Raw genomic sequence first — 27,954 nt, 5'->3', positions numbered from 1 at the left:
ACATGTCATACAAAAGGGCATGGTCTCTTCTATAAGAAGAAAATATTAAACAGTAACATTCAATTAAGTAAAACCATGCTGTACACTGAAGACAGCAATTATATAAAGACAAAACTATTCAACTTTTGCAATACAGGCATAACATTTCACAAAATGTCAATAAGATATGCACCTAATGATAATCTGTTTATCATCAAATGGTTTTGTGGCCTAAGTCACCTGACTTGCATAAATAAAGTAATTTTCTAGGAGAAACAGTGGGAACCTCATCAAAAGAAAGAAGGCAGCAGCAGCAACTGACATGACACAGGCTTCAAGCAAAATTTAAAAAAAAAAAAAAAGTCACATTTGCAAAATGTGTTCCAGCATCTTCCCATAGGGCATTATCAGTAGAAATTGAGATAAGAAACATGTACCTTTAAGTAGCAAAAAACCAAAAACCAAAACAAACCCTGGTTTCTCTGGACAAATTTAGTCACCCATGAATGCAACCTAAATCCACAGAAATTAGTGGCACAGAAGGGGGTTGGGGTAATGCATCCCTTGGTTTCTTCCAGTATCTAACGTACCACAGAGCAAACCCCTGGATCTGTGGTAGACATACTCTCATCAGCCTTTAAGGCTAAAGCACTTCCCAGGGGAAGACACAGCCTCTTGCTCTTCAACTTCCTTCCCACACCAGCTCAGGGTTTGCATCCCTCGGCAAGCTGGAGCCACAGCTTGCTAAATAGCTAGAACCTGCCCAGCATCAAGTACTCCTATAAGGAAAGGGGCCTTTTGGAGAGATCCTTAAAAACAGAGGCCAAATTAAGCTGGAGAAAGGTGAGACATAGAAACTGACAGGTCAGCGCTGAGAAGAGCCTAAAGACAGCTCTTAGCACATGAGGACCGGTCACCTCATTCCTTCCTTTGTTGGACCAAGTAGATTATTGTTATCTGTGTTCATCCAAACAAAGGGCATGGTCTACACAGAATACCAAATGCCACCAGTGGTGTCTGAAGCCTGTTACTACCAAGATGGAGGAAAATCACAGTTAAGACTCAAAATAGGAGACAAACACCTTAGTTAAACATGTATGGAAATGATCCTTGAAAGATTGCTTGGAAAATGCCACCCACAACTATCCAACCTCATCTGGAAGGATGAAGATTTTCTAAAGCTGTGTTGACACTAAGGGAAGAGACTGTCATTACAATGATCTCCTAACCTAAAAGAGCATCTTATTAATATTTACTTTTTAACACCCAGGCTAAGGCTGTCCCTTCTTCTTCCTCCTGAACACAGCCAGTATCTCAATACACTCAAATATCTTACAGGCTCTGGCTGACCCAATGAGCAACCCCAGGTTTTACAAAAACCCAATTACAAAAAAGGGCATATGTGAAGAACTTAACTTCTACGTTTAGCAGCTGATGTTCACAGAAGGAATTTGGTAAGATACTACTCTTCAAACATATTAGATAAGTCCCAGCAGAGCTGGCCCCCAGGGGCTGGCCACACTCCTGGCTGAACAAAAGCTCTTTATCACCACTCAGGATGAGAGTGCTGATTCAGCGTAACTGAGGGACTATGGTTTCCCCAGAAGATTTTAATTTTACCATTTAGATTCCACCCCAAATGTCCTAGTGCTCATTTAAATAGAATCTTTAATAGAAAACATCACGCTGAACCTTTTCAACAGGCAAAAAAAAAATGTTCTGCTGATACCATGGGAGCGGTGACCAGCTTTGGGTAGAACAGATGGCTTCAGTGTTTTACTATGGAAATTAGTAGGAGCAATAGATCAAGTTCTCCTCACTGTAGTGGCCAATATTATACCCACCCTGGTCTCTAACATATATGTCCAGCCTCAATGCATGTCCATGTGGTACTGAGAAAGGACTGTCCAGTGCCAAAGTTTCAACATTAAGAGAAGATAGTATTCATGTGACAAACAACCAAGAGGTAATATCTAGTCTCTAAATTTAAAAAAACCAACTATATATATTTATAATAAAGTTTTAAATACAAAGTGCTTTTTATATAGACTGATACAGTGTTAGTGAGTAGATCCCTGTTATGTAATGTTTTGTAAATCTTGATTGCAAGAGCTAAGTGGTACTTTCTCCCCACTCTCCAGATAATGTTCAACAAGGAAACCCTGGGTGAGGGGTGCTTGAAGAGCAGAGGCCTTTGCCAGTAATGTCTATCACATTCGAGCAAAGCAAAACTTTTAAAACAAAATTTCACCCAAAGTCCAAGAAAAACTATTTTTTTATTTGGACGAAAACAAGTTTCTACTTCGAAGTAATAGAGCAGTAAGTTTCTAAAAAGATGACAAAACAGTAGCACCCTGTCCTATCCTGGTAACCTCAGACATGCTACACAGCTGAACGGCATTCTGGATACATGCCTTCTGTTGACCCTAAAACAACTGATTGATCAGCAGAAAAGGCCTTAGACTAGTAGCTCGGCTTATTGTTTGCTAGATATAGCTATGTGCAGACTTGTAAATTTATGCAGCTTCTTCTGTAACTTGGGAGCATGAATCCGTCAGACTATTTTGCTAAAATTAGGACTTCTTCCTCAGCCTTTAACCAGTGGTACTAGGGTGTGAACTCAGGGCCTGCTACTCACTAGGTAGGTACTGCACCCTTTGAGTTATGCCCCCAGTCCTTTTTGCTTTAGTTATTTTTTCAAATAGGGCTGGGCCAGCTTGGACTGTGATCCCCCATTTACACTTCCCATCTAGCTGGGATGACAGGTATGAACCACTATGACTAGCTTTCTTTAATTGCTGAGTTGGGAGTGAGGGGGGGGGTCTTGCAAATTTTTTGTCTGGGCTGGCCTGGAACTACAATCTGCCCAATAGCTGGAATTACAGGTGTGAGCCATTCCCACCCTTCTTTCTCCCTTAAACAAATATCACAGCACAGCATAAAGAACTGCCAGTTTTAGCTCACTGTACTCTTTCCTCCATGAGTATTCCTCTATCTTTTTCTTGGGCCATCTACTTTCGAGTATAACCTGACACACAAGATTCTGCTTCTTCCCCAACTATCATTCTGACAGTGAGGGTTAATATGGCACCAACTCTCGGCTATGGTTCCAGCTCCATCCCATGAACTGTGGTCTCAGGTGTCCTTGTTGGGAAGCACCATGATTTCAAGAGCAACAGCTGGTGCACTCCTCTATACTGTGGTCAGAAGTCTCCTAGCTGAAGTGGATCTCATGTGTGGATGCTACAACTAGACAGAACTGAGGGAAGGGTAACCAGAAACACCTAACTCTGGCACTCAAGAGGATTAGAATTAGATACAATAGTTCAAACTCACCTAAAGTATTTTAGTATTAAAATACTAAAGTTTGAAACATTGTGACAATGGCATCTTACAGAAATTGAAACTTGTCTCATAGGTTACTGATTTCAGGCCTCCAATGTCACCCTCTTAGGCCCTCCCCAGTCCTAAAGTATCCTTTAGAAAGAATAACATCAGACAAGATTGCTGTGTTAACCAATTTCTCATCCCAGGAATCACATTATTTGAAGCTTTTACATAAGTAGCATTTCATTCAGTGAAGCAGCTACCAAAACAAATCCACATTACCTAAGGATCTATAATAAGAGCAAAGTAAAACATGACCTTGTGATAATGTGTGGTCAAAAATCGCTGCCACCTGAGATGGAACTGGTAGGCTGCAGTCCAGTTCCAAGTGCAGATGTCTCTTTCCCCAAGTCCACCTGCCTCAATCACAGCTGGCTTGAAGGTTTCCCTTGCCAGCTGTGCATCAGATGAACTTATCCCTCTCACCCATTCCAGGCCAGGACTGGCACATACCAATCCAACGAATTAGATTTTTTTAATTGGCCTACTTAGAGCTGGTCTTTCAGAAATATCTTCCTTTTTTTTAAGCTTTTCTCATAATAGCAAGTAGCACGCATCATCTGTGCCCAGATTTGCATTAATTACCATAGTTTATTTCTGTGCATGCCACTCAAGGGCCAGCCTCTATTTTTAGTTAGCCTCAGTTGTATTCTGTTCAGCCTTTGCAGCTTCATAGGACTTGGTACAAGAAGTCACATGCCTATGGAAACTGTCCCTCCACATAAATCTCTTTGCACAGATATTACACTCATAGGGCTTTATGCCTGTATGAATTTTCATGTGGCCCACGAGATGGTGCTTCATTTTGAATTTCTTACCACAGACACCACAGCCATAAGGCCGAAGACCGAGGTGCATGCTCATGTGTCGATCTCTCTGACTCTTGTGAGTGAAACTTTTCCCACACTGACAAGGATACAGCTTGTCTGTGGCTGAGAATCCTAAATGGGAAGCTTCTTCTTTAATCCCAGTTACCATTTCAATATTCTCACTGTAGCCTGCTGTCAGGGCGGCCTCTTGTCTGTGCCCAATCAGATTCCCATCTGACCTCTCTCCAGAAAATTCCTCCATGGAAGAGCCATAGAAATCCACCTGCTCATCGTAGTTGCTTTCGTCGGCCTGCTCATCAAACTCTGCCTCTACTTTCTTTTCCCCAATATGAAAGTCCTCCTCCACTCCTGAAGGCTGGACTGAGTGTTCGGTCTGCATGGCATTGATAGACTCAGTGACCTGGTGCTCATCATAGGCTGCGTGCACATCCATGCCTTCGCAAGCCTGTTCCAAGCGCTCAGGCTTCACGTGGATCCAGCGTTTGTGAGCCATTATGCTGGGCTTGCTGTACATGGGCCGGGTGTAATGGAACTCAGCACTGTCACTGGCCCCCTCCTCCCCATCCTGGCTTGCCATTTCAGTGCTCAGCCGGTCATGCTCGGTGGATGAGTTGCTAGGAAGGTATTCGTGCTCGGTGATCTGAGATGACAGTTCATCTTTGGTGCTCTCCTCTTCATTCTCACCATCCCTTAATTCCTGGGCTTTGGGGAAATCAGTGTGGCTCCCAGAGCCCAGCTCAAAACTCTCTACCAGGCCATTATAACTACTGCTGCTTGGAGACTGGTGGTCACTGCCATGATTTAGTTTCTGACAAAGGACTGTAGGGTTTCCCTCTAAAACCTCTGTGCATTTGTCCACCACATGCCACATCTGGAGGAAGCTGGCTGCGGTTAAGTAACTAACAATTTCTGGGGCAGGCATAACCAGGCGTCCTGTGTAACTAGATAGGAGAATGTTCTCAAACACTCTTGGGTTCATCACATCAGGCAACACAATTCTCCTACTGTTTTTTAGGAGTACTTGATCACAAAAGTAGGGTGAACTGGCAGCAAGAACAGCTTTGTGTGCCCGGAAAATGTGGCCTTGGACAACAATAGAGACGTCACATAATTGTCCTTGCTGGCGTTGCTGGTTCAGTTTCTGCAGAATGGTGCTGGAAAAATCAGGAAATTCGACTCGAAAAGAGTTTGTTCCAGGCTCCATTTCATCACAAATCTTGTTTAGTGCTACAAGAGAAAGGAAAGTTACTACTAATCCCAGCCTAAAGAAGAACTTACTCCTATTTCTTCCTGTATCACTAAGAAAATGTAAACAAGTTCCAAAATTCCATAAAGTCTCCTTGCCTATGGGTACTGGTGGAAAGGGGATTGGTATGAGGACAGATATGAGGGCACCAGAGGCTGGGTCTCCCAGCACTCATCACAGTATTGACTCAAGGTTGCCTCAGTGTGTGAGTGAGAAAACAGAACCTACCACAGTAATAGCAACTGTAAGCTATATAAATCCCCTACAGAACACAAAGTAAATATTTCTAGTCAAAACAAACATGCTTCCTACCAAAATTATTGAATGTCAGGCCTTAGTATCAACTCACATTTGTCAAGTTGACGTGAAGGAGTCATACTAGAATTGTGGGAATAGGGTTGAAGGTGTAGACCCACAGTAGAGGATCTCTGTTCCATGCCCCTTATCCTAACCCCAGAAAAAAATTGTGGGGAAAAAGAAATTCAGATGCAAATGTTCTGAGGCAAGAACAGAACTGGCCTTTTCAAGGAAGAAAGGAGATTACTAAGAAGAATCTAGGTAGAGACTGATAGACAAGAGGACTGGTGCCAAGGGACCAGATAATTACACTGGTCTTTTGGTACCACTCTTGCTGAAATGTAGGTTTCTCTAACACTGGTGGGAATTTTCACTCCTTAAAAGCTGATACACGTGTGAGGTACAGAGAATCAAGTTGCAAGTATCAAGGTTTTTCTAAAACTTGTCTCCCTAAAGTGCTGGAAGTTATAGACCAACTAGGACACTGTCTCTGCTACTGAATAGACCCAGAAGATAAAGCTACAACAAATAAATGATTACATGTGTTGTTACTGTAAATGTATCTGGTGGGTTTGTCTGTGTTAGGACTAGACTTAGCAACAACACAGGAACTCAACTATAGATGTGCCTGACCCCTCCCAATTCAGTTGTAAATGGCCCAAAAGATAAAGCAGTGCTATGTGTCAACCTTCTCTAATAGTCAAACATCACTAAATTCCAAGTATGAGATATAGAATCAGACAACCCGAACAAAGACTGAAAGTCATTCTTTTTTTTTTTTTTTTTTGGGTCCGGTTGTGGGGCCTGAACTCTGGGCCTGGGCGCTGTCCCTCAGCTCTTCAGCTCAAGGCTAGCGCTCTACCACTTGAGCTACAGCGCCACTTCCGGCTTTTTTCTGTTTGCTTATGTGGTGCTGAGGAATCGAACCCAGGGTCTTGAGCATGCAAGGCAAGCGCTCTACCACTGAGCCACCTTCCCAGCCCCTGAAAGTCATTCTTGAGGGATAGAAAGCGTTGACAAGAAGAAACTAATGTACGTGGAGTAAGTTTTATATGGCAGGAACTGTACATCATTTTCCACTTTGTCTTATAAATTACTCCGTAAATGTAGGGCTTGAATACTCAAGTTCAGCTATTTTAAGTATCTTTCCCAAGGTTAAAAGATAGTTGTTTTATTTTTTATATTGAGATATAAATCTAGGTTAGTATGACTCCAAAGAGTATAGTATTTTTCCTAGCACATCCCTTTGCCTTTTCTAAGAAATTGCCATCATGCAGCCAGGTGCTAGTAGCTATTGCCTGTAATTCTAGCTACTCAGGAGGTCAAGATCAGAGGATCACAGTTTGAAGCCAGCCTCTACACGAAAGCTTATGAGACTGTTATTTCCAATAAACTACACAGAAAAGCTGTAAATGGCGCTGTGTGTTAGCCTTGAGCACAAAGAGGCTCAGAGACAGTGCTCAGGCACTGAGTTCAAGTCCCAGTACAGGCAAAAAAAAAAGAAGAAGAAGAAAAGAAAAAGAAAGAATAAAGAAAACACCATAATTCAAGATTAGTCATTAGGCTCACATCTGTAATCCTAACTATTCAGGAGGCTAAGATCTGAAGATCCCGGTTGAAAGCTAGCCCGAGCAGACAAATCCAAGAGATTCTTACCTACAATTAACCAGCAAAAGCCCAAATTGGCGCTGTAGCTCTAGTGGAAGAGTGCCAGCAGCCTTGAACTAAAAAGCTAAGAGAGAGTGTGAAGCCCTGTGTTTAAACCCTGGTATCAAAACACATGCACACTGCCACGTGCCAGTGGCTCACCCATGTAATCCTACTCAGGAGACAGAGATCTGAGGATCCAGGTTCAAGCCAGCCAGAGCAGTTAAGTCTGAGTCTCTTATCTCCAATTAAGCACTAGAAAACTGGAAGTTGTTCTGTGGCTCAAGTGGTACAGAGTGCTCATCTTGAGCTGAAGAGCTCAGGGACAGCACCTAGGCCCTAGTTCAAGACCCATGACCAATAACACACACACACACACACACACACGCACACACGCACGCACACACACACACACACACACACACACCTTAAAAACAGTATTTTTTTAAACCAAGTATTATTATTTTAGTGCTGGTTCTGGGGGCTGAACTCAGAGTCTGGACACTGTCCTTGAGCTTTTGTGGTCAAGCTTAGCACTCTACCACTTGAGCCACAGTTCCACTTCTAGATTCTCTGGCAATTAGTTGGAGGGTCTCGGGCTTTCCTGAATGGGCTGGCTTTGAACTTCAATCCTCAGATCTCAGCCTCCTTAGTAATTAGGACTACAGGCATGAACCACTGGTACTTGACTAACAAAATATTAACTTACAATTTCATAAGAAGAAGCCTAAAAGATGCCTTTGCTAGGCCCTGTGAATTAACTAAAAACCCAATAGCTCAATTTTATTGGTACCATTTGACCTGAGCTAGTCTCTGCTGCAGTCACTTTACTACCACCCTAAGCTCCAGGAAAGAGAAAATTCACTAATAAGTATCTTATGTAGAAGGCAAACTATACCTCAAACAGACAATGTCATCTTCTTATCTTAAATGAAACATTGAAAAACTCAGGAAATCACCCATGAGACAATGTGTTCCTGATCTGTCCTTGGTAAAATGGTAACTTCTCCAGAGACAAGACTGAGCTAATGGTAAACCAGGCTTGACTTGAGACTGGTTCAACTACACATCTCTTTCTCTTCCCCCTGCCTCCAGCTCTCAGATGTAACCTAAAACAAATGTCTGTACCTTGGAAGAGGGCTGAGGAGATACGTGTTATCTTTTTATGGCTGCCATGTAATAAATCTCCTTTCTCAGTCTTTCACCTTTGGTGTATGGGGATTGTTAGGCCCGCCCTGGGAAGGCAGGGCAGACTCCTACCTCTTGGCTAAGTCTCTGCTCAGTACCTGTGTCACCTAGGTAACTGGCACACCAGGAGGCAGTCATCTCCCCCTCCAAGGTCAGGGTTTTATCTGGGGCTGCCTTAGGTCACACCGCCTATCAGATCTAGAGAGGGTCCCAGGCTCTGAGGTCACATCCGCAGCCAGTGTGGCTATAACTTCTCTCACCTGGCAACCCCTTCTCCCCAACCCCCTTCCCTACTTAAACCCCGGTGGGACATCAGCCAGCCCCTGTGGCCACACCTCTCCACCACCAAGGGCGGGGCAGCGGTTTGGTAAATAAACTTCTCTTCCAGCCTGAATTCTACATGGTTTTCTCTTTATCCGCTACCTTATTAAACCTACCTATTTATCTAATGGGGATGAGCAACTAGGCCTAACATGGGATTCTTGAACTTTAGTATGGGGTCTAAAAACCTATTTTTATACATCTTAATACATTTCCTAATGACTTAAAACACAGCAGACCAAGATATAAATGACTTCGGTATTTGTAATTTCAAAAAGAGAAGTTAGCTGGCTACCTCTGGTTCAGGCTTGTGATCCTACCTACTAGGGAGACTGAGTAGAAGGATAGTAATTTGAGAATAGTTCTTCAAAAATTACCAGCAATTGGGCTGGGAAGGTGGCTCAGTGGTAGAGTGCTTGCCTTGCATGCATGAGGCCCTGGGTTCGATTCCTTAGCACCACATAAGCAAAAAGAAAAAAGCCGGAAGTGGCGCTGTGGCTCAAGTGGTAGAGCGCTAGCCTTGAGCTGAAGAGCTGAGGGACAGCGCCCAGGCCCAGAGTTCAGGCCCCACAACCGGACCCAAAAAAAAAAAAAACCAACAAACAAAAATTACCAGCAATTAACAGGACTGGAGGTGTGATTCAAGTGGCAGAGCTCCACTCTAGCAGCAGGCTGAACTACAAGCATTGACAAAGAAAATTACTACTAACAAATGTCTTTTTAGAAACCTTCCTGTGTAATTATCAGAACAAATCATGTATATTCTCTGAGAATACTCATTCAAATTGATCTATTATCTGTTTGTACTCAGCACTCTGCTTTGTCATTTACTATATATCAGAAATCTTCCCACATTAGCCCCAAAGAGATACTCAATCTGTTTAATGACCATAATGTCTTCTGGTACATGAATGTATGCTAATTTGAGCATTTCTCATACCTTACATAATTTCACTTGTCTGGATTTTTGAAATTATAAACAATATTACAATGCTTATGTCTCTGGAGAAAGGATTCCCTTAGCTTCCCAGTGTCCACTGAAAACCATGTCCCTGAGATCCATTCAAGAAAAGCATTCAAGCTGGGGGTGGGGTGGTGGTGGTGGTGGCTCATGCCTATCATCCTAGCTACTCAGGAGGCTGAGATCTGAGGATCAAGGTTCAAAGCCAGCCCAGGCAGGAAAGTCCATCAGACTCTTATCTCCAATTAACCACTAGAAAACCGGAAGTGGCACTGTGGCTCAAGTGGTAGAGTGCTGGCCTTGAGCTGAAGAGCTAAGGAATAGCACTCAGGCCCAGAGTTCAAGCCCCACAACAGACGACAAGGAAGGAAGGAAGGAAGGAAGGAAGGAAGGAAGGAAGGAAGGAAGGAAGGAAGGAAGGAAGGAAGAGCATTCAGGGTATTTCAGTAAAGAGAATCTCACAAGGTAAAAGTTCAAGCAAGAATTTATTTTAAAATAATAATCAAAGTACAGAGAAACAAAGAGAAACATTTCCTGCTTCCCAAGCAGAAAATTAATGCTAAAGACTCTATATCAGGGTTCCTAACTGGTTTTGATTTTTTTCTAAGCAGGCAACTATCAGGGTTCTCTATCAGTCTAGTTACTCCTAATCCTTAGACAGATGGTAAGGCACAACTTCAACAGCGGTAACCATCAGAACTTTCTCTGGCCACACAAGCAGTCTTTCAGTCACTACCCATTAAAGAAGCATTTCCAGATTTTTACCATTTCAAAGGAGAAGAGCTTCCCTAAATCTAATCTTGCAATTTACCACTGAAAAGGAGTTGTAGTGGAAGGGGAGTTTATCTGCTCCCAGGAAATTTACTTCCTGGTTTTAGTTTTTGAGTCTGGCCCATTAGTGTAAGTAAAATATATAATTTTCCTGTCTGCTCATCTATCCCATCCTGCATATTGATGCTTAACTAGCTTGGCAAACCTTTGAAGGTATCTACAGGGACTTTGTATTTGATTTTCTGACATTTATTACCAAACTAAGGTCTCAAGAGTCAGCTGCCCATTAAGTCCCCACCCTATATCCCTACCTGTTTACAAAGATCTGTTAAGTTTCTATTTCCTTGGTGCTGTACTGTTTTCCAGGTATGACTTACAGATTCCCGCCCCAGTTGCAACAGTTTCCTCACCTCCCAGAATTCCTATGGTCCATGTGACCCATGTGACTGCACCCTAAAGTTCTGTTTAAATTTTGCCCACACCTGTCCACTGCTGCTATCTCCATCCCTGTTTGGAACACCTGGCCGGTCTGTCCCAATAAAGCCTTGAGCCCATATTCCTCACTTGCCTTTCATTTCTTGCCAAAACCCAGCAGCAGTGGTTTGGGTTTGGCCCCTGGCCCGCCTCCTGAACCTTCTCAGAGACCTTTACTGTCCTCTGCCAGCCATTTTGGACTTTTTTATGCCTTACAATGGGATCTGCAAGGGTGAGCATTGACCTCCTACCTCTACAAACCTCCTCACCTCTGTTTTCATTTTGTTCTTGAAAGACCAGGTGTCTGGCTGGAAAATGCTCCCAGTGACTTGTCTCAAGGGGTGATGACCCCTTAAGGCATTGTCCTACTCAATTAGGAATTCTTCCTTGTTCCTGGAGATGTCCAGAGCAACAGAGAATTCCTCTAATAGGATCTCAACTGCCACCCTCTGCCTAAAATGGGTACCTCTCAACTTAAACCTCCTCAAAACACCCTTTTGGGCTGTCTCTTGGCTAATCTCCATGAAACTCAAGAGGCTTATTTTCTAATATGGCATGGCTTCAATACCAGTTGAACAATATGTCTTGATAGCCCAAGAATGGTACCTGAAAGGGGACCACGCAGAGACAGGCAGGCACAAGTAAAAGATTATTACAATGTTTATTAGAGGAGCCATATCTGCCCCAGAGAGAACACATGGCGACCTCTGTTATGGAGATAGCAGCAGGGTCTGAGGGTAGGAAGTGAGGTAGATGGGAGTTCAGGTGGGTCTGGGCAGCCAGAGGCAGGGGCCAGCTGTTTGGCAGGAACTCCAGGAAGGGGAGGGGCTCAGGTTTGGGTGGAGCTGAGGTCCAAAGGTGGGCATAATGCTCACAGAACCTTCAACTTTAATATCCTCACAGACCTGGATAACGTCTGTCACTGAAGTGGCAAGGCTGGAGAAATCCCTTAAATCCCTTATGCTCAGGCTTTTTTCTGCCCCTCTCCCTGACTCAGACCTGCCGTTCTACCCTGATGACCACAATTCTTCCTCCACATACTCCACCCAACTCCACATCTCAATCTCCTCATCCTATCAACCCCCATTTTCTACTCCCTCCACCCTTCAACACTGCCCATTAATCATCTGCTGTGGCACCAGCCCACCTCTTTGCTCTTTAAGAGGTGGCTGGCACTAAAGGCATTATGTTCACATTCCTTTCTCCCTCTCCGACCTGTCCCAAATAGAAGTTTATATTATCTTAATCAAAAACCTGTTGGTCAGAAAGCTGTCCTTTGCTCTTGTCCCAGTGTGGAATTATCAGTCTGATCACTTCTATCAGACTGTTCGGGAGGACATGATCCTCTACCACCTCCATAGCTTTGACTGGACTGCCCACAAGTCTGTCAACCACAAATAAACTGAGGGCGCTAATACAGCACCCCAACAGACTTGAGGTAATCTTTTGAGCCATTTGACAGATACCCTTCATTACTTCACCCATATTGACCCATGCATTCCTATTCTCATTTTCCCAGTACTCCCCCATATGAGAAGAAAACTTGAGGACAGCCCCAACACTCCCCAGCAGGAACTCCTCCCCCTCCACATCCTCTAAAGGATTACATAATGCCCAAATGACTTTTTTTTTTTAAATCATAATGGAGTCTGGCCACATTACAATACTCAGAGATCTAGGCAATTTCTGCCAATGAAATGGTATATGGTCAGAGGTTTCATCTCCTTGCTGGTCCTTCTCTCTTGTCTTTCTAAACAAACACCTTCTGTCAACCTTCATCCATGTGACTGCCAGGCCTGTGTGGCTGACACAGAATGGGGTAGGCAAAAGCCTCCCAATCACCTCCTCTGGAAAGGTGGCTTTCTTTGTCTTGTAAATGTACTGGGAGCAGTTCAACCTCTCTCTGTATTTAGAAGTGCTGCCTCCATTCCTGCTTAGATCTGTCCCACAATAAAGCCTTGAGCCCATATTTGTCGCTCACCTGTCATTTCTTACAACCACTTTTCAGAAAGCTTGTTATACACCAAGTCACATCCTATCCTCTCCAAGATTAGATTATTTTTTGGGGGGGCGGGTCCGGTTGTGGGGCCTGAACTCTGGGCCTGGGCACTGTCCCTCAGCTCTTCAGCTCAAGGCTAGCGCTCTGCCACTTAAGCCACAGTGCCACTTCTGGTTTTTTGCTGGTTAAATGGAAATAAGAGTCTCACAGACTTTCCTGCCCGGGCTGGCTTGGAATGGTGATCCTCAGATCTCAGCTTCCTGAGTAGCTATAATAAAGGTGTGAATCACTGGCTCGTGTATGATTTTGATTTGCAGTTTATTAATCATGAGTGTGACTCATACATTATTAAAATTTACTAGTCATTTTACTTTTCTATATAACTCACCAGCTATTATCTTTTGCTCAAATAAATTGGACAGTTTATATTGTTTTCCCTTTTCTCTTTTTCCTATTCTCACCATTTATTTCTTTTACAATTTCAGGAAATTAACTTTATCCTTTGCAGCAATTTTCTTCAGTTGCTAGACAGAGTTTCTTGTCACAGTGAAATCAGGTAACCATCCTTTTCCATTTTATAATTCCAGGATTTTGTGCTGGGCACAGAAAAACACTACAAACTTCAAAAAAAATTAATTACTTACATTTTTTAAAAAGAAGCATTTAAATCTGTAATATATGTGTTATTTTCTTCTTCAGAAACTTAGGCTGGAACCCAGCCCTTTCCCTCCAAAAGAACTAGCCTATTTTTCTAGTACCATTTACTGACTAACCCATCTTTCTTAGACCTTTAAGTTCAAGAATCTATTGTGAAATTCTAAGTGACCAAGAATAAGACATTTGAAATGAAGCTACAAAAATAGGTGCCATAAATAAGTGCTTGCTCGCCCCACCCCAACAAGAATAATCAGGAAACTGAAAAAACCAATTAAAATCATAGTTGTTGAGAACTATGGAAGCTGTTCCACACTCACAGCAGTGTACTCAGAGAGCAGCACACCCACCATTCCTCTGCTCTGCCACATGGGGAGGTGCCACACAAGTGGAGAGGTGACCTGCATTTTCCCTAGAGCGACCACCAGGAAGAACATGGATTTTGCTCTCTAGACATTGGGAGCTCCGCACTTAGACCTGTCAAACATCTCCTTCTTGCTGTAGTGATTGTCCTAGTAGTATGTATTGAAACACTGAAGAAGAGCCAAAGAATAAAATTATTCTTGATGAAGCAATGATCAGAAACTCCTGAAATTGATATTAGACATCTAAGAAATTCAACTTCAAAGGGAACAAAGATAAAGAGATCACACTGAGCAACTTACAGTCAAGCTGTAGAAAGCCATATAAAGAATCTCAAGCCAGGCGGCCAGTGGCTCACGCCTGTAATCCTAGCCACTGAGGAGGCTGAGATCTGAAGATCGAGGTTCAAAGCCAGCCCGGGCAAGGAAAGTCCGTGAGACTCTTATCTCCAATAAACCACTAGAAAACCAGAAGTGGCACTGTGGCTCAAGCGGGAGAGTGCTCGCCTTGAGCTGAAGAGCGCAGGGACAGCACCCAGGCCCAGAGTTCAATCCCCTCCCCCGCCAAAAAAAAAGAATCTCAAAAACAAGAGAGAAGCCTGGAGCTGGTGGCTCACGCCTAAAATCCTAGCTACTCAGGAAGATGAGATCTGAGGATCACAGTTCAAAGCCAGCCTAGGCAGGAAAGTCTGTTGAGACTCTTATCTCCAATGAACCAACAGAAAACCAGAAGTGGTGTTGTGGCTCAAGTGGTAGAGTGTATGCCTTGACGAGCTCAAGACAACACACAAGCCCAGAATTCAAGCCCCAGGACTGACAAAAAACAACAACAACTAACAAACCAGAGAGAAGCTGTGAGTTATCTTCAATAAAATTACCAGCTAAGCTGGGAAGTTGACTCAGTGGTAGAGTGTTTGCCTTGCATGCATGAGGTCCTGGGTTCAATTCCGTAGTACCACATAAACAGAAAAAAGCTGGAAGTGGAGCTGTGGCTCCAGTGGTAGAGCACTACTAGCCTTGAGCTGAAGACTGAGGGACAGCACCCGGGCCCAGAGTTTAGCCCCCATGACCACCACCACCACCAACAACAACAACAAAAATACCAGCTAACTCTTCATCAGAAACCACAAATGACTTATAAATGGCAATCCTGCTCTCTACAATGCCTTAATACTAACAATAAAGTTATATTTTAAAGAAGAGGAATATAAGCAACACTTAAGTAATATATGTATATAAAAGATAAAAGAAATAACTGAAAAATGAAACTAAATCCATCTCAGGCTAGGCACTGTAATCCTAGCTATTCAGGAGGCTGAGATCTGAGTATCAGTGTTCAAAACTAGCCCAGGCAAGGAAGTCTGTGAAATTCTTATTTCCAATTAACCACTAGAAAACCAGAAGTAGAGCTGTGGCTCAAAGTTGTAGAGCACTGGCCTTGTGCAGAAAAGTTCAGGGACAGCACCCAGGACCTAACTTCAAGACTCAAGACAGAACAACAAAAATCCTTATCAGTAATTACTTCTATTATAAATGGATCAGTCTAATCTCTCCAATTAAAAGACAGATTTTTAAAATGTTAACTCACCCATAAAAAAAAAAATAAAAACATGATACTTAAAGACAGATGAGCTAGCACATGTAGCTCACATCAGTAACCCTAGCTACTTGAGATCAGGAGGACTGAAGTTTGAAGGCAGCCTGGACAAAAAGTTTGAGACCCTTTTTCAACCAAAAGCAGGGGCACAGATGTGCACATCTGCCAACTATGTGAGTTTGAGATTGGAAAAAGTCAGTTTCATGACAATCTAAGCAAAACTTTCACAAGACTCTAAATAAGAGAAGCTGAGTATGATGCTGTACATCTGTCATCCCAGCAACCCTAGGAAGTGTAAAATAGGAGGACCTTCCACAGTCCAGTTCTCAGACCTGGGGAAACAGCAAGACCCTAATCAGAAAAACAACCTCAGCAAGAAGGGGCTAGATGTGTGGCTCAGCAATAAAGTAAATACAAGACCCTGAGTTCAAATCCTAGTACTGGCAGGAAAAAAAAATACTTAAGACAGAGTAGAGAAGGGACAGAAGGGACACTGCCCCTACAACTTTGCTTCCTGCTCCCATTGATGCAGAGAGAAGCAGCAATCCATGCAAAAGATCAGCTATATCCTTTATTCAGACACCTAGAGCTAAAAGCCAGGGTGGAACACACAAGTAGGTGCTGCAGCTTGGCAACATTCAGAAGTGGGTGATACCACAGGTTGCACATTGCCTCAGGAGGAAAAAAATCTTAGTCAGAGACTCAACTTAATTCAGTTGCCCAGGAAGGCACATGCCATCATTTGTCATCTGTGCCAAAGACACAAAAGAGCCTCTGGTCCAGTATCACAACTTCACAAACACAAAAGAAAGTCTAGAGTGTTTTAAGCTCTCTTGAGAATGTCATTCCAGTTATGCTCAACCACAGACTATGGTTCAGCCCCACATCCAAGCTTAAGAACCAAGATCAAGTCTAACAAGTATTCAACAAGAGACCTCTGAAGCAATCAATCTACAAGTAGGTAAAATTCCAAACTTAAACAAAATGTTTTCTTCTCAAGAATAAAAACTAAGATAGGTTCTGCAAATATATCCTACAATATCAAAAATGAAAGCAATGATGATAGGAGAAAGTATTTTAGATTTTTTTTTTTTTTTTGTCAGTCATGGGCCTCAACTCTGGTTCCTCAGCTCTTCAGTTCAAGGCTACAGCTCTACCACTTGAGCCACAGTGCCACTTCTGGCTTTTTCTGCTTATGTGGTGCTGAGGGATTGAACCCAGGGCCTCATGCATGCAAGGCAAGCACTCTACCACTGAGCCATCTTAAGAGTTTCTTAATTTGATGTCTTCCAAAAATTTCAATAAATCATGCTTTTGATTTTTTTTTTTGGTCGGTCATGGGCCTAAACTCTGGACCTGGGAGCTACCACTGATTTTGATCATCTTAAGGCACGAGACTAGCACAATGACTGTCAACAAAGATCTTTCTGAGTTAAAGGTAGGACAAAGGAAACTAAAACATAGCAGAAATTTACAGGGGGAACATCAACAAAATTCCCTAAAACAGAAATATTTAGGGCATATATGATTATACAATGTAATCAAACAAGAAGTATTAAAAGGGAGAAGGGGTAGGAAATAAACTGGGGGGGGGGGGAGAAAGGTTAGTATTATACAACCTGGTATCAGCCGGCCATTGGTGGCTCATGCCTATAATCATAGCTACTCAGAGGCTGAGATCTGAGAATCACGGTTCAAAGCCAGTCCAGGCAGGAAAGTCCATGAGACTCTGATCTCCAATAGAAACCACTCAGAAAACCAGAAGTGGTGCTGTGGCTCAAGTGTTCGAGTGCTAACCTTGAGCTGAAGAGCTGAGGGACAGCACCCAGACCCAGAGTTCAAGTCCCACGACCAACAAAAAACAACAATAACAAAAAACCTGATATCACCAGGTACCAGTGGCTCAGGCCTTTAATACTGGCTACTCAGAAGGCTGCAGATCATGGTTGAAAGCCAGTCTGGGCAGGAAAGTCCTTGAGACTATGATCTCCAATTAACCACCAAAAAGCCCCAAGTGGAGCTGTGTTTCAAGTGGTAGAGCACTAGCCTTGAGCAAAAATGTTCAGGGACAGTGCCTAGGCACTAGTTCAAGCTCCAAAACTGGCACAAAAAAACAAAATAACAAACAAAACTCTAAAGAACCTTGATATCAAAACTAGATAGACAAGAAGTCAGGCACCAATAGCCCATATCTGTTATCTTAGCTACTCTGTAGGCTGAGATATATAAAGATCATGGTTCAAAGCTAGTCCACATAGATACACATCTGCAAGACTCTTCACATAACCAGTAAAAAGCTAAAGTGTAGATATACCTCAAGTGGTCGACTATGAGCCTTAAGTGAAAAAGCCTAAGTGAGAATGTGAGGCCCTGAGTTCAAAGCCCTAATACAAGCAAAAACAAACAAACAAAGCCTGGGCAACAAATGAAGTAACTACAAATGAATCTTATTTATTAACAAAGAAATATTCTAAGTCACTTGACATTTTGGTTCATTTATCTCTTGGAGATTTAGTGCATTCTGAGTATGGCATATTGAAGAAACTGAGTAACTAGTATGTGTCTTTACACTGAAAACAAAATTCTCAACTACAGTAAAAATGGCCAAGAGAAAAATGACCAATTTGATGAGATTCTCTTGGCTCTCTTCCAGTCAAAACAAACATCATTGCCTGTGCTTCCTTCTACAGGTGACAGAGATGGATAGCTCTACATCCTAGAAAGGCTGAAGAGAACTACTTGCTGAAGGCAGAGTTTAAGAATTTAATGTGGGTTGGGCTGGGAAGGTGGCTCAGTGGTACAGCACTTGCCTTGCATGCCTGAGGCCCTGGGTTCGATTCCCAGCACCACATAAGCAAAAAGAAAAAAGCCAGAAGCGGCGCTGTGGCTCAAGTGGTAGAGCGCTAGCCTTGAGCTGAAGAGCTGAGGGACAGTGCCCAGGCCCAGAGTTCAGGCCCCACAACCGGACCCCCCCCCAAAAAAGAATTTAATGTGGGGGGCTGGGAAGGTGGCTAAGTGGTAAAGCACTTGCCTTGCATGCTTGAGGCCCTGGGTTCGATTCCTCAGCACCCATAAGCAAAAAAAAAAGCCGAACATGGCACTGTGACTCAAGTGGTAGAGCACTAGCCTTGAGCTGAAGAGCTGAGGGGCAGTACCTAGGCCCAGAGTTCAGGCCCACAAAAAAAAAAAAAGAATTTAATGTGGGGCTGGGCACCAGTGGCTTATGCCTGTAATCCTAGCTACTCAGGAGGCTGAGATCTGAGGTTCTCGGTTTAAAGCCAGCCCAGGCAGGAAAGTCTGTGAGACTCTTATCTCCCATAAACCACTAGAAAACTGGAAGTGGCGCTGTGGCTCAACTGTATAGTGCTAGCCTTGAGCTGAATTGCTGAGGGACAATGCTCAGGCCCAGAGTTCAAGCCCCAGGACCAAAAAAAAAAAGCATTTAATGTGGTCAATGGGCAGCATTGACTACTTTGGAGATTCTATGAGTCATAGTTTAGGAAGATTCAACTGTTGATGGGCTAAAGCAGGAGAAAGAATGAAGTAGAGGCTAATGGTAAGATTCAATAAATGTAGTAATCAAGGTCTGATAATGAATGTAGTAGAGGATCTGGAAAGTAGAGGGAGAAATTAATGGGACTTACAAGAGAGGGGTCACTACCTTCAAGAAATGAAAAGACAGATCAAAGAAGAGATGTTATTTATAGAAAATATAACCAAGGAATGATTTGTATGCAAAATAAAAAAATTCTTCTATTTCATAAATAAAAAGACAAATAGCCAAACTTAAAAAAGATGAAGGATTTATCTAGAAATTTTCCAGAGCACATGTCCAAATGACCAATAAACTTATGAAAAATATTCAGTATCACTAGTCATTAAGAAGATGCAAATCAGCTGGTGTCAGTGGCTCACACCTGTAATCTTAGCTACTCAGAAGGCTAAGATCTGAAGACTGCTATTCGAAGCCAGCCCAGATAGAAAAGTCCCCATGAGACTTTTATCTCCAATTAAACACTCAAAAGCCAGAAGTGGTGTTGTGGCTCAAAGTGGTAGACCATTAAGTCCTGAGCAAAAGAGCTCAGGAACAGAATCCTGGCCAAGTTCAAGCCCAAAAATTGATGGAGGAGGGGGGGAAGGGGGGAGGAAGAGGAGAGGAGAAGAAGGGCAGGAGGAGTGGAGGAGGGAAGAAGAAAAGGAGGAGGGGGAGGAGGGGAAAGAGGGGGAAGAGGAGAAAGGGGGAGGAGGGAAGGAGGGGAGGAAGTGAGGAGGAAGGGAGGAGGGGGAAGGGAAGAGGAGGGGAGGAGGAAGGAAGGAGGGAAGGAGTAAGAGGAAGGGAGGGGGAGGGGAAGGAGAGGGAGGAGGGGGATGAGAAGGAAGGAGGAGGAAGAGGGGGATGGGGAGGAAGAGGGGGAGGGGGAAAGGGATGGGGAGTTGTTGAAGTTGCAAATCAACTAGGAGAAATCCTTTCTCACCTATTAGGAAGGTAAGTCAAGCAAGAGATATTAACAAGTGTAGGTGATTACATGTGGATATTAGAACCCTTCCTTTACACACCTCTGCATAGGCATGTAAAATGGTACAACTGATGTAGAGTTTACCAGTAACTCAGCAATTCTACTCCTAACATACACCTAAGAGAAAAGAACAAAAATAACAACAACAACAAAAAAAAAAACATGATGTTCACACAGCGTTAATATTCCTAAAAGGCAAAATGTAAAAACAAGCTCGCACCCTCAGTAAATGCCCTCAGCCTATGCAAAACACTTTACATAGTATATCTCATTTAATTCTACAACAAACCAATTAACAAGTTTCTTTTTTTCTTTTTTTGGCACGGGTTTTGGAGCTTGGACTCAGGGCATGAGCACTATCCCTAAGCTTTTTTGCTCAAGGCTAGCATGTTACCACTTGAGCCACAGTTCAAGTTCTGGCTTTTTGGTGATTATAATTGCAGGTAAGAGTCTCATGGACTTTCCTTCCCAGACTGTCTTTGAACTGTAATCATCAGATCTCAACTTCCTAAGTGCTAGGATTATAGGCATGAGCCACTGGGGCTTGGCTCTGGCTTCTTTTAAGCAGATGAAGTACAACTTATTGAAGAGTACCTGAACTAGACCTCTAACATCTCTTCTTTGAGGAGTTAGTAACAGGTACTTAAAAGCTGTGGCTGCTTAAAACACTGACTCCCTACTTAGGCTCACAAATTAAATAAAAGCAGGATGAAGTCTAAGCATCTCTGCTTCCATTGTGTATCAATATCCTTTTATATGAGCCATTCTTTTCTGCAGTCATTTCCCAAGAAGGAATGGACAGAATTGGACAGAAGACCACAGGAGACTGGACTTGCGAATTGTCAATGACTCTTATTGTAAAAAGTCCTCACCTAAGCAATCCTGAGGCAATAGATGCCTCATCACATGCCAATCACATGCCACCATCTCTGACCACATACCTGGGTCTGGGGCTGTTTTAAGTGTACCTCTTTCTCCCATCCTCAATTCTCTGTCTCCTTAAACCTATAGCTCATATCTATATTCCCAACATAGCTGAATGGCCTGAAGTGTGGTCTTCACACACCATGTAATAAATCTCCTTTTTCAGCTCTTTACCATGTCCCTTTATTTGCTTGTAGAGGCTGGTGGCCAAACTTGACATGTGAAACTCCTGGAGTTTGGACCTGTGGCCTAAAACTCCAATCTCAAATTTAATAGTGGACACTATTAATTGGCTAAGGAACTGTACATCAAATTTTATACACTATGACTAAACAACCAAAAAGCATAGAGGATTGCAACAAAACAGGGAAGTAGACCCACCAGCTATTTGTACTGAAGCCCTCCAGAGATTTCTTTAATCAAAGTATATGGTAATTTGCATGCTTACTGTAGGAAGCACATTAAAACAGAGTAAATGTTGCTTTGGTAAATTTAAAGTCTGGCACAAATGTACAAAAATACTGATGCCCTATGTGTAACAAAATTCTTTACATGAGTCAAATGCTTTACAGCCCACAAAGCACATTATATAAACTCAGATTCTGTAACCTGTTATCTTCAAACTCATTTTAAAGTCAACAAAAGCACAGATTAAAAGACCTGTTCAAACTTACATGTCTTAGAAGGGTACATCAAGATTTAAATAGAACTATAAATCTATTATTTTTCAAAGCTACAAAAAAAGCAACAGAACTATTCTCTGAAATTACATGCTCAGTGAAATTACATGCTAGTGACTGGCCTTAAAATGTGTAATATCTCCTCTCAGAAGAGAAGAATAATTTATTCCATGGCCACTAAAAACCTATACTCCTAGCTGGCACCGGTGGCTGATGCCTATAATACTATTTGGAGGTTGAGATCTGTAGTTTGAAGCCAGCCCAGGCAAGAAAAGTCCATGAGAATTTTATCTCCAACTAATCAGCAAGAAGCCAGAAATGAAGAATCAACCTGAGTGAAGAAGCTAAGGAATAGTTCCTTGGCCCTGAGTTCAAGCCCCACACACACAAAAATCTTCACTATCTTTGCTCTAAAAGTGTACAAATTACCCTGCTATTTTTGCTCACAGAGTAATGATTTCAGTAATAGCTTTAAAAAATTGTATTATTAGCAAGTCAATAGCTTACCTAATGCAAACTTGAATTCCTCAGATATTTATGCCATGACCATCAAAAAGTAGTATGTATAAATGAACGAAGATGGATTCATTTTTCAGTTTTGCTTCAAATTAAATAACATTGATTTCTGAAAGAAAAAAAAAAGCATGCTGAAAGTGTAAGAGATGCTGGTAACATTGGCTATGTACTTGTGCCTCCCTAACAAACATTCTGTTTGAGTAACAGACAGGAAACACATCAAAACTGGTTTTAGCCAAGCATAGTGGTGCATACCTGTAACCTCAGCATTGAGGAGGTAGACACAGAATTTCAAATTTGAAGTGAACTTGGGCTTCATAGTAAGTTTGAGGCCAGCCTGGGCTATAGAGCAACCTCAAGTCTCAAAAAAGTAAAAAAATAGCCCAGTGCTGATGGCACATGCCTAGATTCCTATCTACTCCGGAGGCTGAGGATCAGTGTTCCAAGCCAGCCCAGGCAAATGCATTTTATTTTCAATTAACCAGAGAAAAAAGCTGGACTGCAAATGTGGCTGAAATGATAGAGCTGAGGCCCTGATTTCAAGCTCTAGTACCAGAACAACAACAACAAGAAAAAAAAACAACACAAACCACTCAAAACAATGGTGTTTTGGGTCATACAAACTTTCATTCTGAAACTTTTGAGTTTCTTTGTCTTTGTCTTTGAATTTTATTTATCAATTTTTGAGACAAGGTAACACCATTCCCAGGCTAGTCTGTAACTACAGAGACACTCCTGCCTTGGCCATTCTATCGTGGACTACTGGGACTGGCTCTATGTATTATTCTTTTAAATAAACTTTTTATTTTGTAATAATTTTACATTACAAAGACAGAGTTCACTTATAGTTCTCACCATCTTCCTTCAATGTTAACCTTTTCCATTATCTCATGTTTGTAAAACTTGGATACTAACACTGTCAATGCCTGTATACTTTTGCAGAATAAAAACATCCTTCCAGACTAGGAGTGTAGCCGAATGTACAGGGCTTATGATGCACAAAGCCTAAGAAAGATCTCCAGAACCACAAAACAAAACAAAATATACCCTTTGAAACCAGGTGGTACATGCCTGTAATCCCAGTACTCTGGAGGCTGAGGCAGGAGGATCTTGAGTTTGACACCAACCTACAAATCCTTGAAGGATATAACTTGTGGATGACTCAGTGGATTCAATCCACAACACCAAAACACCATTTTTAAATAAAACATGCTGTGGAAAATGCTTTTGTTTTCTTGACTGTCAATTATCAGTCTCCTATCTTTCCCTAATTGGAACATTTTAGCTTAAGAACTCAGTAAGTTCTCTTTTAAGATTTTTTTAAAAGCAAGCCACCTAGTTTATGAAGTTTTATTCAGAACTTCCTCCAATTTTAAGCAACAACTGAGAACATACTTAGAACTTCTAGGGCACTTCTTGGCCCACTAAGTAAGTTCTTTGAGATCCAAGAGAAGACATTATAGTAGATCCCAACCTCCACCTAAAAGTCATGCTTCCATTATACTTCAATAAAGCCAAGGAAATGTTTGTTTGTTTTTTTGTCGGTCGTGGGGCTTGAACTCTGGGCCTGGGCGCTGTCCCTCAGCTCTTCAGCTCAAGGCGAGCGCTCTACCACTTGAGCTACAGTGCCACTTCCGGTTTTCTGGTGGTTTATTGGAGATAGGAGTCTCACGGTCTCTCCTGCCTGGGCTGGCTTTGAACCGTGATCCTCAGATCTCAGCCTCCTAAGTAGCTAGGATTACAGGCGTGAGCCACCAGCGCCCGGCTAGGAAATGTTTTAACTATAGCCTCATGCAAGAGAATTCAGGATAAGAAACTCATTTCATTAAAATTCAAAACCTCACAGCAACACATAAAAGGAATTCTTTCCCTCAATAGTTACATATAAAGACAAAAATCTCTCTACTGTAACTAAAAAGTAAAAAGGAAAAGTTCATACAAATGAGTATAGGGCACTGATTCCTCATTTTAAGACACACATTTTAAAATGCATGAAATCAGGGCTGGGAAGGTGGCTCAGTGGTAGAGTGCTTGCCCTGCATGCATGAGGCCCTGGGTTCGATTCCTCAGCACCACATAAGCAAAAAGAAAAAAGCCGGAAGTGGCGCTGTGGCTCAAGTGGTAGAGTGCTAGTCTTGAGCTGAAGAGCTGAGGGACAGTGCCCAGGCCCAGAGTTCAGGCCCTACGACCAGACCCAAAAATAAATAAATAAATAAAATGCATGAAATCAGGACATGATCGCAGGTGGCACATTTAGCCGTAGTCACTGCCTGAGATAATGGCTGGAGAGCCTGTCAATGTTTCTGATGGCACCACTTGGAAAAACCATAGACTACTATAGACTGAAAAATATTCAGAAAAGTAGAAGGTAAAGGGGAGGGGGGACAAATGAATGAAGAAAGAAAGTGAAGAGAAGAATGAAGTCATAATAGTCAAGGCATATCCAATGAAACTAGGTAACCCTTTATTATAACTACTTAAATAAAAATACAATTTAGAAAAGATTAAGTTCTTGAAAAAATTAATAAGTATGTTCTTTTATTTTTACTCTTCTTGTATATAGTGCTTTTTAAAATGTCTAAGTCACTGTTTTCAATAAGGATAAAATAGGAAGGCCAAATGAAAACATTATAACTGCCAGTGTTTGTCTCTTTTTAGTGACAATAATGGATTGATGAAGATTCATTAAAATATGGTAATAATTCAGTAATAAACTACTTTGAAGACAAATTCAAGACTTTTACAGGGAAATGAATAAAAGGGCATTCCCCAGTAAGAAACAACCCTCACTTTGGTACTGTGATAATGATATTTTTTTCCAACCTTGTAAAGCTTTCTGCATCAGAATCTTTCAAGTTTCCTCCTCAGGCAGATTTTTGTACAGATTCTGGTTACTTCATTTCTGATGTTTCCAACAAGTATTTGTCTTTGTGTCCAGCTTATTTCTCTCCAATATATGTTGGGGAAGCAGGGTCTTCTTTATTTTTATCTCTAATTAGTAGGTTTCTCATAATTTAACTGACATAATCTCCTAGCTAAGCATAAAGCTCTTCAAGAAATTCAGCTACTATCTTAAGGGTCCTGAAAGGCAAAAGATCTCCACCTGACCCTTAGACCCTTTAGAAATGCATTAGCTGTGACTCAAAAGTCAGGCTCCTGACAATCCTGGAAACTATCTGGCACATGAGATATGGAGAGCTGTGGAGTCCCACAAAACAACAACAACAACACAGGGTTTAAGACCAAGATTCATTAAGCCTGATTAAGCTTCTTTGGCCCTGAGATGGGCCTTCTGTCTGCTACCCAAGCGCTGTTGCATCCTGACACTTGGTAAGGCTGGGCGACACCTGTCAGAGTTGAGACCAGACTGCAGTCTATAGTCACTGAGAATGCCACCAGTGTGGGTTGTTTCACGAGGTCATGAGTCACCTTCCATTGCCCAGAGATCCAGGCAGGCCTGCTCCACCCGCCTAGACAAACACAGTTGGGGGGGGGGGGGAGGAGGAGAGACAAACAAGACAGATCCAAAATTGGTAGAGAAGGGGGCATCAGATGACCAAAAAAGTGGATTTGACTTTCAGGTAATTAGTGAAAGGAACAAATGAGTGGCAGACAAGGGGTCAAGAGCCACAGAAAGGCAAGGTGGAGACAGAAATAAAGGCAGAGGCCCAGACACAGAGACGTTTCGAGAGGCAAAGCAGCGAGCAATACCAGGTGGACGGGGGCCGAACTGGTACAAAAAAAGACAGGGGACACAGCAGGTGAGAGGAGTCAACAGAGATGAAACCGAGGAAAACAGACGACCAAAGTCCGGGTGCAGCCTTTCCACAGGCCTGGGTTCGTCAGCACTCACCCACGGCAGCCTCGAACTCGAGGCCGCTCGAAGGCCAGCGGGCATACCGGGGCAGGATCTCCAAGCGCTCCGGCCCAGCGTACCCGGCGCGGCAGGGTGACCTTGGCAAGAGGCTGCCCGAGAGGCCCACGGTGTCGCGCTCTCCACGCCGGAACGGTTGAAGACGGACTGGAGTAGGACATGGGACCCCAGAACTGCGCCCGCCCGCCCCTCAGCAGCCCGGCGGACCCGTTGGCCTGGCGGAGCGCTCGGGCGCTCCGGGGCCTGCGGAGAACACGCTAAAGCCTCCCGGCGGATTTCCCTCCTCTCATTGCTGCTCCATCCCGCACACAGCGTTTTCCCTATCCCGCCATTACCTGCCAAGAGCTCAGCGATCACATCCCGAGCCCTTAAAGAGCGGCCTCCAACACCCGGCCTACTCAAGCCGTCTCCGCCGCGACAACCACCCCCAGAGCCTCACGCCCCCGGAAACGCTTCCAGGTCCCGCCCCCTCGAAACTGTCAGTACTTCCGGCGGGGGGGGAGCATAAGCGAGAGAGCTGAGTGCACTGGCCGGAACCTGCTCGGGGCGGGGCATCCAGGGAGCAGATTAATGAAGGCACGCGCCTGCGCAGTTCTGTCCCGAGAAGGATAGGGTTTTGACCCTCAGGACACTAATAGAAATTGGGGCGCAACCGGTGTCTCACGCCTGTAATCCTAGCTATTCAGGAGTCTGAGATCTGAGGTTCATGGTTCAAAGCCAGCCTGAGCAAGAAAGTCCAGAGACTCTTATCTCCAATAAAAGACCAGAAAACCGGAAGTGGCACGGTGGCTCAAGTGCTAGAGCACTAATCCTGAGCTGAATAGCTGAGGGACAGCGCCCAGGCCCAGAGTTCAAGTCTCATGACAGACAAAAAGTAAAAAATAAACAATTGTGGCGCCAGTAACAAATTCGAGACCTCGTCGAACCTTAACCAATTTCAGCATGCCTAACAGATTGTTTAAATCCATAGAGACTACCCCTCTATCTGGCACTTAGTGGGTGATCACAGAGCTGTAAATGGCATAGAAGCCTAGTGGCTTCTATGTATCTGCTATGTGTGAAGCAAGGGGACTATCAATAGGAATGAAGGGTGTCTTTCAGTCTCTAATAGTGATATGGTCCACCCTCCCAAAAAACCTCCTGAATTCACCTATCCATTTTATCCCTCTGAATTCCCAAGTACTCAAATCAATTGATGTAGGACAGATGTAAAGTCTACAATAATGCAACTTGAGTCTCCTACCATATGATATGTTTAGGAAACAAGGCCTCTTTTTTTGTGTCTAAGCTGATGCAAAAGTGAAATTCAGGCAGAAGCAGGAATTTGGATGCAGTGACTTCTGGATTGAGGGTGGATAGTCAGGCCTGTTGGGCCAGACACACCTGTTGGGTATTGTCTCTGTCCTGGCACAAAGCCCACAATTACCCAGCTGTGTGCCTGCGTGGATGTTTGTTGTTTGGACTTCAGATCCCAAGTGACTTCAGAAAAGAGGACGAAAACTTTCTAAGACAATTCTGCAGAAAAATTCTAAAACTGACTTCTAACACTCATTCAGAATTCTTAAAGCAAATACTGCCAAGAAGCTGTGGCTTACATCCTGTAATCATACAAACACAAGAGGTTGAGATCTCAGGATCCTGGGTGGAGACCACACCGGGTGAGGAAAGTCTGGGTGATACTTATATCCAAGTAACCAGAAAAGGAAGTGAAGGAACCAGAAGTAGGAAGT

At 43.0% G+C, this 27,954-nt stretch overlaps 1 protein-coding gene across 3 annotated transcripts; it reads right to left on the bottom strand.

Moving 5' to 3' along the window:
* Window positions 1–26,649, bottom strand: Zbtb43 (zinc finger and BTB domain containing 43). 3 transcript variants are annotated; one of them, XM_013021492.1, is made up of 3 exons: window positions 25,174–25,255; window positions 22,342–22,459; window positions 1–5,423 (listed from the first exon to the last, which is right to left on the bottom strand). In XM_013021492.1, the coding sequence occupies exon 3, from the start codon at window positions 5,398–5,400 to the stop codon at window positions 3,997–3,999; it is 1,404 nt and encodes a 467-aa protein (XP_012876946.1). In that variant the 5' UTR covers window positions 5,401–5,423; window positions 22,342–22,459; window positions 25,174–25,255; the 3' UTR covers window positions 1–3,996. The 3 variants fall into 3 exon arrangements, with proteins under 3 accessions (XP_012876946.1, XP_012876947.1, XP_012876945.1); XM_013021491.1 differs by lacking the exon at window positions 25,174–25,255 and adding an exon at window positions 26,560–26,649 and having other exon boundaries at window positions 3,884–5,423; XM_013021493.1 differs by lacking the exons at window positions 22,342–22,459; window positions 25,174–25,255 and adding an exon at window positions 26,560–26,637.
* Window positions 26,650–27,954: the final 1,305 nt, after the last annotated feature.

This window comes from Dipodomys ordii, unplaced genomic scaffold (assembly GCF_000151885.1).
Source record: "Dipodomys ordii isolate 6190 unplaced genomic scaffold, Dord_2.0 Scaffold55, whole genome shotgun sequence".
Lineage (NCBI taxonomy): Eukaryota > Metazoa > Chordata > Mammalia > Rodentia > Heteromyidae > Dipodomys > Dipodomys ordii.
This window is presented reverse-complemented; position numbering and strand designations above follow the sequence as displayed.